At 44.4% G+C, this 13,164-nt stretch overlaps 1 protein-coding gene across 1 annotated transcript in view; it reads right to left on the bottom strand.

The window, feature by feature from the left end:
• unc79 (unc-79 homolog, NALCN channel complex subunit) overlaps nucleotides 1–13,164 on the bottom strand; it is a gene marked incomplete at its 5' end in the record, with an annotated part of 30,654 nt that overhangs the window by 7,964 nt on the left and 9,526 nt on the right. Inside the window, 23 exon segments of the mRNA XM_079285992.1 lie at nucleotides 75–1,325; nucleotides 1,420–1,569; nucleotides 1,828–1,990; nucleotides 2,135–2,317; nucleotides 2,442–2,840; nucleotides 2,842–2,855; nucleotides 3,194–3,262; nucleotides 3,939–4,121; nucleotides 4,258–4,459; nucleotides 4,564–4,745; nucleotides 6,070–6,227; nucleotides 6,344–6,492; nucleotides 6,584–6,663; nucleotides 7,435–7,576; nucleotides 7,663–7,890; nucleotides 8,192–8,407; nucleotides 9,037–9,177; nucleotides 9,852–9,975; nucleotides 10,538–10,728; nucleotides 10,991–11,221; nucleotides 11,342–11,513; nucleotides 11,698–11,927; nucleotides 13,051–13,079. Of these exon segments, the coding sequence (XP_079142118.1) occupies nucleotides 75–1,325; nucleotides 1,420–1,569; nucleotides 1,828–1,990; nucleotides 2,135–2,317; nucleotides 2,442–2,840; nucleotides 2,842–2,855; nucleotides 3,194–3,262; nucleotides 3,939–4,121; nucleotides 4,258–4,459; nucleotides 4,564–4,745; nucleotides 6,070–6,227; nucleotides 6,344–6,492; nucleotides 6,584–6,663; nucleotides 7,435–7,576; nucleotides 7,663–7,890; nucleotides 8,192–8,407; nucleotides 9,037–9,177; nucleotides 9,852–9,975; nucleotides 10,538–10,728; nucleotides 10,991–11,221; nucleotides 11,342–11,513; nucleotides 11,698–11,927; nucleotides 13,051–13,079 (4,887 nt within the window).

Raw genomic sequence — 13,164 nt, 5'->3', positions numbered from 1 at the left:
CAGGTTAAATGGTTGCCGTTACGAAAAGTGATGATTGAAAATAACAATTATCTTTATCCAACCTTCCTTCTTACCGGTTTCTGTGGTCTGCTCACCACCCAGCTTGTCGAACATGTTGAACGTGATGTCCAGGTATTCCCTCTGGATGGCACTAACCGCGATCTTCCTCTGCTTCCGTTGTCGAGGAACAATCTGGATTTTAAACTCTGTCTCATCATTGTCGTCTGCATTGTCAGGTTTTTGGTCACTGTCCACTTCATCACCCATGTTGTCGTCCTCTTCATCATCCCCGTCCTCTTCTTCATCGTTGCTACCACTCTTGCTTTTTTCTGGCGAGGACAGAGGCTCCGCCTTGTCTTCTGGGATGTCCAAGAAGGTTGTCCGACGAGAGGGACTGGTGCCTGGTACAATCCCGGTCTTTACCTCATCGCACATGTCGTCAAGGGAGGTGTCAGGGACATGTGCTGTCTTTCTCAGCAGGTCTCTCTTCTGCTTCAGGGTCATCGGGCTGTCATGGCAGACATTTTCCACTCGGTCAGGAAGATCCATAGAGGCGCTGGGAGTCATGCGGTTTGGCTTCTTTGCTTCAAATGGTTGCTCTGAGCCTCCCAATCCCACCAGCAGGTCTGCGGTCTTAACGTCACTCGAGCAATCCTCTACGCTCACCTGCACCACAGGAGACAGTCGCAAAGTCTTGCTGGTAGCAGGGGACGCAGAGAACTTCGGACTCCCGTTGAACTTGGAGGCTATGATGGCGGTAAGGTCAAACTCCTCATCGCTCTCTACGATCCTCAGAGGAGGCAACTGTTCAAACACCAAGGAGTCGTTGTCGGACATGGAGAGCAGTGAGTGTTTTTCTGGAATGGAGGTGCAGTCAGAGGAGAGGTCAATGAGGTCTTCGTCCTCCTTCCCCTGAGCTGATCCTCCAAGCGAGCTCAGGTCCAACTTGTCCTCAAAGGTTTCCATGCAGCTGAGGCGAACCTCTGGGATGACAGGCTTGGAACCCCGCCGGTCCACGGCATCACCGCCCTCCACCCGAACCGAAGAGCCATCGGATGATCCTTTGCCATGATGCTTGCCATGCGTCGTGGCTGAGGATGGAGGCAGGTCCACCGTGGGCGCCTGCATGTTACAGCGATCAATGCAGGATTTACGTCTGTGTTCGTCCAGATTGAAGAGGATGGAGTCAGTGTTGGACATGTCCAGAGACTTCTGTTTGTGCATGGCCTGCAGCCGCTTCTTCCTGGTGCTTTCCTCCCTCACACAGTGCAGAATGCTGTCCTGAAGGGCGCTGGCTTCACGATACTCTGACAGCTCAATTTCACCTGATACACAAAAATAAAACTCAGATAAAGTGAGACTCTCCTCTCGGAAACATGTTCTGCTATATGTTTGACTCTGAAAGCCTCTGCTTCTTACTTTTCTTGGCATTGAGCTCTACCGGCTGGTACTTCACAGACTTGCCACCGCCAATCCTCTTCAGGCGGGCAAAGAAGGTCTGTGACTCCTTGTTAGCAGCACCAGTCGGCGTGTCATGGACGTCTGACTCATCGAATACACTGTCCTCTTCTAAGATGGAGAAAAGATTTTTTTTACATCAGTGCTGTATTTTAGAGGCAAACAAACAGGGAAGACTGTCATTTAATCCCATTATAACCTGCACAGAAGTGTTTTCTTTTAAATTGTTCCCCTAATTTGCAGTCATAAATAATATCCTTCGTAAGAAGAGCGTTCCACCTCAAATCAACAATTCCAAAAAATGTTCAGCAGACTATGTGTTTTAGAAGTCTGGTGTTGATATAAAAAACATACTTTCATTTGATTCACCTTTTTCTTTCTCGCTGTAGCGGCTCATGTTGGAGTTGTCGCTGTAGAGTGGTCCTGCTGTAGCGTGGGGACGGCAGCTGTGATACTGGGCATTCAGTGTGTTGATGGTGATGTGGATCAGATGGAGGACCACTTTACTCCCGTCCATGTCTCTGTAAGGGTACTTAGATGGATAGAAATATATTATAAGCTGGTAAGCAAGAAAATATGTAACAGCAAGAGGCTTAGACGTGAAAAAAACATATCAACGAGTAAACTGAAAGAATAATCCATTCACGTAAATCCCATTAACATGCAGTAATAATACCTTATAGAGGATAACTAGCAGGGCTTTGAGCCACATCTGTCTGATGTTTGGCCTCAAGGCCCAGAGAGAGCATCGAGGCGGCTGCTGAAAATAGTGTCTCAGCTGGGGACACGTGCAGTACTTCAACACCTGGACCACCAGGGGGAGCAGCTGCTTCCCCAAACCAATATTGTAGTCCATCACCTGAAAGAGACACCAGTTAAATTCCTCAGCATTCATGTTATACTGTCATATTCTTCACAAAAGTAATCTCTAGCTGCAGTTACAGAATACCAAAACAAATGATAAAAGGTTTTATGTCAATCACTTGTGCGATGCCAGCGATGAAGGCGTTGAAGCAGGTAGAGGTGCGCATCTTCTGAGGCGCAATCATGAAGCAGCCCTCCTGTTGGTCGTAGCCCAGCAGCACGTACAGGTGACGCTTCACTGTGTTGAAGGCCTTGGCACTGCCGATGTCGGCCTCGGCGCTGCTCTGGTCCTTAGCCATGAATTTCATGAGCACCATGATGAGCTGGTGAACCGTCTGGTGGTCGATGCCCGCGTCCTCAGGAAGCAGGTCTCTGATGACGGTGTCGTCCTCGGGAGACGGGGTCTGGCCTACGAGAGGGGCTGAAGTGTCAGGGTTAAACGTGCTGCAGACAGAGGAAAAGATGGGCAGAGGGAAGGGTGCAGGAGCGGCGGGGTAACAACACAGAGGAGTCAACTCATCCTGTCCACTTCTCTGTCAAGACAGGCAGAGACATCATCATGCAATACACATGCATCAGTGCAATGTGTTTATGGAATATGTAAACAGGGTAAACACAAACAAGACCAGCTAACTGTTAGCAAGAGTGTTGCAACTTTATGATATCTCAAGTCAATTTAATTTATATGCACCCCGTGTCAAAATGTGTGTGAACAGAATGAAAAAACAGTGACTGTCCCCATAGAGCAAACGTTGCTTTTTCATATGTTCTGTCATAATTTCACAGCTGCGTTATTGATAATCATTCGGCATTCTCCTCCAATATAATGTGATTATGAAAACTAATGTTTCAGATTTAGGTTGTTATTTACCTGGCAGGACTTTCTCTATCATATCTCCCAGTGTCGGGGCAGAGTGCTCTTGCCTCGTAAGCCTTAGAGCTAAAAACCACATACGAAGAACACAATTCAGGAGAATGTACAGGGGAGGTAGTACAGGACACATGTGTGAGCTTCATGGTCACCCAACACATGTGCACACACAAACACATAAAAAAAAAAACACAAAGAAAAACACACTGTATGGCCTCGGAACAGTGTGAAATCCGAGTGTTTTGAAGAATCAGGTCAAATCACAAATGTGAAATCTCAGCCAACACAAGTAGAATCTCCCAAAGACTCCAAAAGAGAGCTTTCTGTGCAGAGCCAAAGAGAAAATGAATGACATGGGTGGGAGTTCCTCCTTTATTAAACAAAGCAATATTTAGATATTGAAGTGTGATGAACATTGGGAACAAAGAAGTGAGCAGAGAAATATTAAGAAAATGGGTCAAATTTGGTCAAATAGTATTTGCAATTAAGCATTTAATTTCACCCACAAAGAATAGGAAATGTGCCGTGATCACATTAGGACGATGCCGACAGCGTCAGGTGCGTCTTTTCATACTAAGCGATAATGAATTGACTTTAGATAAAGTCACGGATTGAACCTGTAATTTCAAGTCGAACAAAGCACCTGTGAGGCACTTAAGGCAGTTGCAAACACTGTTCGACCACAGACTGAATGAAAGTGACAAAGGTTCAGATTCAACTTGATAGACTGATCTGTGCTACTCACGAATTCGGTTGCTCAGTGACTCAGGGAGTGAAAATGCCCGTTTAGACTCTGTTGGGCCTCCCTTCACACTGTCACGGAGGGAACGCACACTCTTCTGCTGGTTCCTGGCAAAGCGGGCGCGTCGTATTTTCCACATTGCTGCATCACTGAGGTTGGCTACATTGGTTCGCACCGCTGTGATGGCTGTCAAAACAAAGATTATAATATGAAGCACTATTAGGCTGTCATGTTTATGTTACAATAAATAGGCTGTCAAGAAAAGTGCAGAGCAGGTGGAGCAGCTGTAAAAAGTCTGAATGAGGACATAGCAGCTACGTACTAGTCGGGAAAGGGAACTCCTTGTTGCAGTCCAGGTGTAATTGAGCCTCCAGAGATAATGTTTCAAAACGGTTGACAAAGAACTCCCAGCTCAGCGCAGGAATGTCTTTCTTCAGGAAGTGCAGCAGCAGGAGCTTGCTGAGGATAATAGGCCGATCCCTCACAACAGTGTCAAACTGGAAATCCAGGCACAGGCATAACCCCTGTATAATAAACAACACACACATGTAAATGTACAGCGGGACATACACATATGATGCAGCATTTAAATCCAATAAGCATCTGGCTTTAATTGGGGCCTAACAACCTGCAGGGCTGGCCTCTTGATGGTGTCCAGCAGCAGTCTGGCTCGGGTGGCCACGGCTGGGTTGACGTCCTCCACAGAGGCCAGGAAGCAGCAGAAAGCGTGGGCCAGGGAATACTTCAGCAAGTGGTTTTTCGTCACCGCTCCGATGTCCAGGAACCGACACAGCACCGCTACCTTCTCCACTGGGAATTTTCATGAGAATATAAAGTGGACAGGAACCATAATTACATAAGCCATAATTACCTATGAGAATCAGCAATTAGCTCATTGATGAAGTTAAGTTAATGTATTACTGAGCTACTATTTCAAAGTCATATTTTGCTTTACATAATGCATGGATGTATCAAAATGAATTGTTTGTTAACTAACTGAGAAATGTCGTAATAAATTATATTAATATAAAATCTGCAATCTGTTTGAATAACATAATATCTGTATCTGCATGTTTGACATGCAAAATGTATAAAAATAGGTAAAAAGTCAAATTTTCCAATTTCTCTATGGGTGCAAGTGTAAAAATGGAATAGAATATATTTCTATATTATAATGCTCATAAATTCAGATCATAATCTCCTGCATCCCGTGTGTAGAATTAATTTTTCAATCAGTAAAAAATGATCCTTCCAGTAATCATTGGTGTTACTTATCATGACTCACTTAGATTGAAATCACAAAACAGACGCTACATATATATTTATTCTGAAATCCATAAATTTCCCCCTACTCTGGGCTGATGGATAGTACCCAGTGTTGACCACTAGGTGTCAGTGTGGAAGTTAAGACAAATCCCAGAGCTGCACCACATTGCCTGTTGGTCATTAAAGGTTTTATATAAATATATATATATATTTATATATATATATATGTATGACTTATGGCAACAGTTATATCTGTTTCAACACTGCTAATAAGAGGGTGTAACAATGTTAGAGCATGTGGTCATGATATATAGACCATCAGCATTTGAACCCGTCATGATGCATAATTTGACCAGTTGATGAATGACTGAATTTATTTGACTATTTTCTTGGATATTTATATACAAATATATAAGCGAATTACACCTTCTCATGTCTCCCGTATGTTTGGGGCTATTGTCAATTCAATTGTTCTCCTGTTTCCCTGTATTCATGCATTGAGTCCTCTGCCTCTGTCTCAAGGTCTTACAGCTCCTCTCTGCCAATCACGAGGAGACAAAAAACCTTCAATCAATCCCACAAGTCCTCTGTCCCGCCTGTTTGAGCCACACGGTAACCATGACAACAGAAGGAGGAGATGTGGGCAGGCAGTGGTTTTGGCAGCACATTATATAAGCAGACTGGGGGTATTCATCTAATGGTTCATAAACCACTTTGCTTACAAAATAATTAAATAAAACCAAATATGACCGGTTTAGTCACATCATGATGAGGCGGTGTGATACTCTCAAACCATCTTGAGAAGCAACGGCAGAGATCAGATACACTACATGTGTGATTTTACACCATAAGCCGATATATCACCCACCTGCTTCAAATCGTATTTTCCAGTCTTTGCTGTTAAAGTTTGTGTTGATGAGGTTCCAAAAGATGTCCGCCCCATGCGACAGAGACAGGGCGTGGAGAAGCTGAGGCACAGCCAGGGAGGCCAGCTGGCAGAACTCTGACTTCAACATGGACCACAGACTGAAACAAAGAACACCAATTTAGACCCACAACCACACACACACATTGCTGTCAAGGAGTTGGTTAAATACAACAATTTCATAAGAAAGTTGATTGAAGTAACTGTCAGCACACACCGCGGTATGAGCATCTTTTCCTGGATGTGGGCCAGAAACAGGGGGTGGTCCTTGCGGGCAAGGTACAAACACTCTCCATGGAGACACAGGATCTTCAGACAGTTCAGCATGTTGAACAAGATGTCAGGCTCCTCAAACTTGGACATTTCCTGAATACGGAAGAGATGTGTGACTCAAAGTGTTCCACACTAAAATAAATCACAGAAAAACTCTTGATGCCAGCCTTAAATATACAAGTACCTGCAGAACGGTGTATATGAGCTTCAAAGACACAGGGAGCTGCTGGTAGGAGAACTTCTTATCAGAGTTATTCTTCATGGCTGGAGGGAAGAGGGTAGTGTTAGAAACAACTAAACTTTCTCATTACTTACATGCACTATAACAGAGCAGACGTGGTTGAAGTCAGTTGGCTTAGCTTAGCATAATGAATGGAAACAGGAGGAAACGGCTATTTCTTGGCCGGGGGAGGTACGTTTCCATTGTTCCATTGTTTCAAGATTCTCACTCCACCTGGCCGAGAAAGAGTCAGGTAGAAAAACCCCTGTGAATGCTTTTTACTTCAGTTTCTATACAGCTTAAACAAACAAGATATATGGTGTTAATGAGTGATAGTTTTATAGGTGGAGCCTGGCTAGCTATTCCCTGCTAGCTACTAGAGGTAGCTTCATATTTACAGTGCAAACATTACATTACAGTCATTTAGCACACGCTTTTATCCGAAGCGACTTACAATTCAGTATCTATCTATACACCATAGGCACAGCTACGGGAGCAATTTGGGGTTAAGTGTTTTGCTCAAGGACACATTGACATGCGACGAGTGGAGATAGCCACGGTCACCCTAAACATGAGTTTGGCATCTATCTTCTCATCTAACGCTCAATAAATAAACATGTGTTGAACTATTCCTTTAAATACAAAGCTACAGCTAGCAGCTTAGCTACGACAAATAAGTATATTTCTCAAAATGGTAAATGATTCCTTTAAATATTAATGGCAATCTTCTGGCAGTTAACAATTAATACAATGATATTTAGTTATGACTGACACATTTAATGATTTTCAACATTGCGCACAGAACTGATACACACTTGGGTTATCAGGAGAATGGTTCGTAGGGTTGTCAGTGTGCGCGCCGCTTGGGTTGTCTCCTTCCACGTTTCCATTCCCTGCACCAAGGGAGAAATCTGGCTGACCCAGGAGCAAGGTTTCCTCCAAAGTGTCTGTAGGTTCCTGCAGAGGAAATCAAACACTTAGCATAGCATTCATTTCGAAGGTTCATTTATGTTAGATGCAAACTAATTCATGCTGTGTCTCACCACAAGGTGAATTTCCTCTCGGGGGGTCAGCCTCTCCAGGAGCTCACAGCCCAGCTGGTAGCACAGGATACTGGATTGACACAGGCTGCACTCCAGGGCCTTCTCATCCTTCTGGCAGGTGTGTGAGCCCCCCCATGGCGCCTGGAAGACGTTGTTGACGATGCCCACGATGTCCTTCCCCAGGCTGCTGTCTAGACCCAGCATCACACCGTCATCCTGGAGCTCCATCTGGGACAGCAGGGAATACGACCGTAAAAACAGGGGAAGAAAAAGTAGAGCACCGCACACAAATCTCAAGATCCCACCTGTGGGCATTGTTGTCATTATTCTCTGTATGAATGAACAAGAAGACAAATTGTTTTTAGACTGTACACTTGGGTGTTCATCCTCGGCAGATATTTAGTAATACAATAAGATACTGCTTGTAAAAAGACGTTTTACTCCCATTCAAATATTAACAATAAATAATGATCATATTTTTAGAGTAGTCCCTCTAGGAATATGATTATTCTTATTTCTGTGTGGTTACCTGCTTTAGGATGAGGTCGAACATGAGGATGAAGCAGCCGAGGTTCATGTCATCATCGTCACAGTCCAGATCCAGAGCGCAGTGGCCGGTGGCGTGACCCAGGTTTTTAAAGGGGCTGCAGCGCAGGGGGCTGCGGAACGGGCTCCTGAAGGGGCTGGGGAACGGACTGAGGATGTTGTGCTGCCCACGGCGTCCTGGATCTGACACCACGCTCACCTACAGGCAAAGAGCACATCGCTAAAGTAAAGTTGTATGTGTTTCACTTGAAACTCAAACCATTTATGCCTCTGACAGTCTTTTAATCTCCAACGTTCCCCCAGTCATTCATAAGCCATAAATTTCAATGATAGATCTGCATCACAGTCAAGTTCAATTAAGCCCTTTAAGGAAGCTATATTTAGACATTGGCAGTTACCATGGCAACACACAGTCCAACCCAATGAATGGTATAAAATAGAAGCAAAGAAGAATAGAAATGTGTCACAATCCTAAAGAGGTATCTGACACAAAAATAGCCCAAAACAAAGCTCTCACACACGTGATGTTTCTCGTGATGTTTTGAGTTGAGTGAAGTGTTTTTTTTAAATATACTATAAATCCTGGCTTATAACTGAGTCTGCAGCTAAACTAACTAAAATAAATGAAAATGAGTTTGAACCCTCACAGGGTTCAGGGCCTTCTCTATTGCTGCCCCCTCCCTCTGTAAATCTCTCCCCCAGCACTTAAAACTCACCTATTTAAATCAGATTTTAATCTGCCATGCTGCTTATGTATGTTTTTGTTTCTTATTATTATTATATCTTTTATTTTTTACGGAATAGTTTCGGCCCAGCTGTCTCCCTCACCCTGCGAGCCCCAGTGTTGCCAGTCAGATCTGAGGTGCGTGCCTTCCTCTGATTGGCCAGCTCTTTCAAAGAGTTCACACCATCAGAGAACATACCGATCAGCAGCTGAAGAGGCACCACAATGTCCAGCTCTGACAGCACCTGCGTCCAATCAAGACACACACAAAAAAGTAAAGGGTCCGTTCACACTGGTTGCAAATAAATATTTTTACATATATTATGCGGACAGTTTTGATATTATTTCCAGTGCTAAAATATCTGCCGTGGTGTAAGACGTGTTCAGATCCTTTCCTTAAGTTTTATAAACTGAATACACTTTTCATGAGCTCAGAAAAACGGCTGTTTTCCGCTTTTCAACAATACATTTTCCACCTGAACCAAGAAGATTTCGAAATCGTTTATTTAGCTTAAGAAGAATTCTTAAGGGTATAAAAACTATAATCTGTAAAGTTACTAAAGCAGAGATATGGATCTAAGATTTACAGAGTCAAATTTTTCATCACTTCTTGAATGTGACCTATTGAATGAGGGTAAATCAAAGCATCTCTTGATCACGGTTGCGACAGAAGACTTGAAATTGATCCATGTGTACAGGGCAGCAAGCTGTGAGTGCATATGGGATGAAAAGCAAAATCCCTCCGATCTCTCTCAGTCTCATTCGGTGACCCAGATCCATATTCAGCAGGGCCCCTGCCTAGACTCTCACTCTATGATAACCTGTTCAATTCACACGCACTGTTGACAGAACCGTAGGCTGTGAACTGGACATGATGCAGTGTGTGTGTGTGTGTGTGTGTGTGTTTATGCTTGCTTACATGCAGCCACAGCAGAGCCTGCTCTTGCACAGATGCTGGGTAGCCAGAGAATCTGCAGCTGATGAAGCCAAACATTTCTTCCATGGAGAAGGGCAGGGGGCACAGCTCAATATCAAACATCTTACTGTAAGCAGAAGGCAGAGCACAATGTTATCTTCCTTGGATATACTGTTTCACAATCAGTGAGTTTCAGTTCAGTTCAGCTTCATTTTTAAAGCTGTATGGTCCACACGCTGCCTGTGTTTTAGCTCTCCGTCAGCGAGTGATTCCCTTTATGCAGACATTTTCTAGAATGATGCATAGGTGGAAGACACCGCCTCTTTAGTCAGAGATTTCCCGCGCTGTTAAAGCCAGTAATGGGCTTTATAGACCATTGAGGTCGAAAGTAGCATTTTTGGATAAGGGACTTCTTTCTCTGATTCTGTGGAATGACACCAATCATTCATCTTTCATGTTTGGACAACGAAAAAAACATATCCGCTATCAGAGTGTATTATATAGCTGCACTGCAAATATCTTGACGGCATGTCATGTTGTGTGCATTTGGCCAGTCATATCCAGGAATAAGAAAAATACAAGTAACTCATGAGGAAATATTGTATCACCCTCACCCATGCTTATTTGAAATAACAAATGTCTTTAAGAATAACAGCTACAATTTGCAAACACTGAGGTTGAGGATGTACCTGAGCACTTCCCGGAACTCTTTGAGCTGGTGGTCGGGCACCTCGGTGCGGATGGACTCCAGCCACTCAGGCATAAAGCACTCCCACAGTGGCTGACTGATGACATTGTAAGGTATCAGACACAGGATGCGGTTCAGGCCCTCCTTCAGCTGGGTCACTGTGTTACATGACTTGTCCCAGTAACCTCCCACCTGGGAAGAAGCGTGAACGGACGGGCTTAGATCAGACATAGCCAAGAGATGATGATCTTCCCCTTCATCATTTTAATAAATCTCAGCTCTCGGTGACATGATGATTGAATGAAATTCATTAAAAATGGCTGAGATAAACAGAAGTTTGGATGTGCATTGGCTGGATATTTGCAGTTGTAATGTTCATGTTAGTTGTGCTTTCTGAATATAACCTTTTTCCACCCTCATCAGCACCCTGCACATCCTCTATAATCGATCTTACCCTGGCAAACTCAACAGGCTTGGGCAGCAGACACATGACCATGACGTCAAATCGCACTTCACACACTGTCTTTAGCCACTTGGTGACAAACTGAGGCTTTAGCTTCTCCACCAGGCTTCCGACCTCATCGTCCATCATGTAGGCGGTGGAGTGAAACCACTGGAAGATCATGCTGACCAGCCGAGCCAGACTCTCTGTCGGTGTGTTTTCATTAGGTGTGCACAGGCTCACCTGCAGATGTCAGAGATGTAAACTAATCAGTCAGATAACCATAAATTTAGCGAGGTAGTGATAACAGGCCGTGCACTGTACACATCGTTATCTCACGACTCCCTGTTATTGATTACACACCAGGAACCAGATGCCAAACTGACTGAGGAGCCGCTGGTCGTGCTGGTCGTCCTCCTTGTTGTCAAACTCGATGTTGTCCAGAGAGTGGTGGGAGGCGGACAGGCCCATCTGACGACGTCTGTTCATCTCAAACTCACGCTGTTCTGCGTGAATTTCGGCCTCCTTGAGAAGGCTGGATGGATATGGAGAGGATTACATAAGATTCAGAGAGGAGGAGAGAAGACATAAGAGAGTCATGTTGATGGAGAAGAAGCTGAAAACACAAACATCCTGACATGGCATAGACATTTATAATCTCATTTCATATGCCCTGTGACTGTGGCTGTGACATGTGAGTGTAAACACTGTGGCTGTACCTTATAACGGCTTCCACGGTGCACACCAGCTCCTCCGCGCCGCACTCCCGGGTGTTGATGGGGGGGGGCGAGGTCTGGTACAGATGGGTCTCCGCCGCAGCCCCCACCTCGCTGCTGTGGTGGTTGACATGGCAACGCTTGCAGTAGCGGACAGGCCGGTTGCCATGGCGCCCACAGCAGCCAGCCGAGAAGCAGGTGACCACGGCCCTCCTGACATGAGAGCTGCAGTTCTACAAAGACATGAAAGAGAGGAGGAGGAGATCAGTAGGCAATGAAATAAAAATATGCCACCATCACAGCAAATCAGCCAATAATGCATCATGACAAGCCTCGAAAAATAAACATATTTCCAGGCCCTTCAAAAGCAACTAACGGCTCTGACTTTGAATATCGTCCTCTCTCTCCGATGTGTGTTTGTTTAGGGATGTTAATCTGTCCACATCTAGAGTGATAGAAAAAGTCTTTATGTATCCCAACGGTGTCTCAGGTTTCTAAAAATAAAAGGCATGGCCCTGGAGAGCCATCCTAATCTGATCAGCCTCTAATCTTGTGCCATTAGAGGGATGCAGTGCACCCTATCAAATTAACATAGCTGTCCTCTGATGATGACTTCTCTCACCCACCCTGCTTTCAACAACAACAAAAACACCTCGCTAATATTACTGACGCTGTTGCTGTTTGCAGTATGTTCTATCTTGGGTCTCATGGTGTATTTATAAGTAGCTATTCTCAGATGAAGATGACTGAGCTGGTGTAAATCCAGTTGGGAGTTGAAAGGGCTTTTTAACATGAGTGTGACAAAGCCTGATCAGAAAGGGAGGCTGTGGATTATAAACTGCTGGACAAACCAGGATGGAGGCCAGCTGTTTCCACTGACAACGCGGCGGCGGCAGCGGCTGCCCAGCCTGACGGGGATATACCTGAGATCATCTCACACAGTTTTACTTCTGTCTCCCTGGAAACCCTCAGGGAGCACTTGCCCTCAGCAGTGCGTTCAACAACAGCAAACAAACATCACGCCCCAGCAGCTTCATTTGAAATGATGTGGTCTTTACCGAGCGGCTCGGACTTCTCAATGAAGAGAACATGTCAGGTTCATGAATAAATGACCTTGCTGTGTATCACAACTAACAATGGATTCCATGATTTGTTTCTGTTTTGAGTGATAAAAACCATTTAAAGCACGTGTTTGATTTGTGTTTGTATGTGAAGCTGAAGGTGAGTGAGGGTAATCAGCAACAACAAATCACTGCAACGGTTTATTTTTCCTAAATATGGAGAAGCATTGGATAATGTTCAAGATGACATCATGCTGTCATGCAGAATAAAAATGAGCAAATGAGAGAGTCTTACCTTCTTTTGACAAATGGCAGATATCTCTGCTGCAAAGACAAATTAAGTTTGAATTAATAGTTATTATTCGTATTAGTTTGCAACAGAAGTAGCTTTTTAAATGAATCACGTTTC

This window comes from Melanostigma gelatinosum (genome assembly GCF_949748355.1).
Source record: "Melanostigma gelatinosum genome assembly, chromosome: 16".
NCBI lineage: Eukaryota > Metazoa > Chordata > Actinopteri > Perciformes > Zoarcidae > Melanostigma > Melanostigma gelatinosum.
The sequence above is the reverse complement of the archived record's forward strand: the minus strand, read 5'-3'. Positions and strand labels throughout refer to the sequence as shown.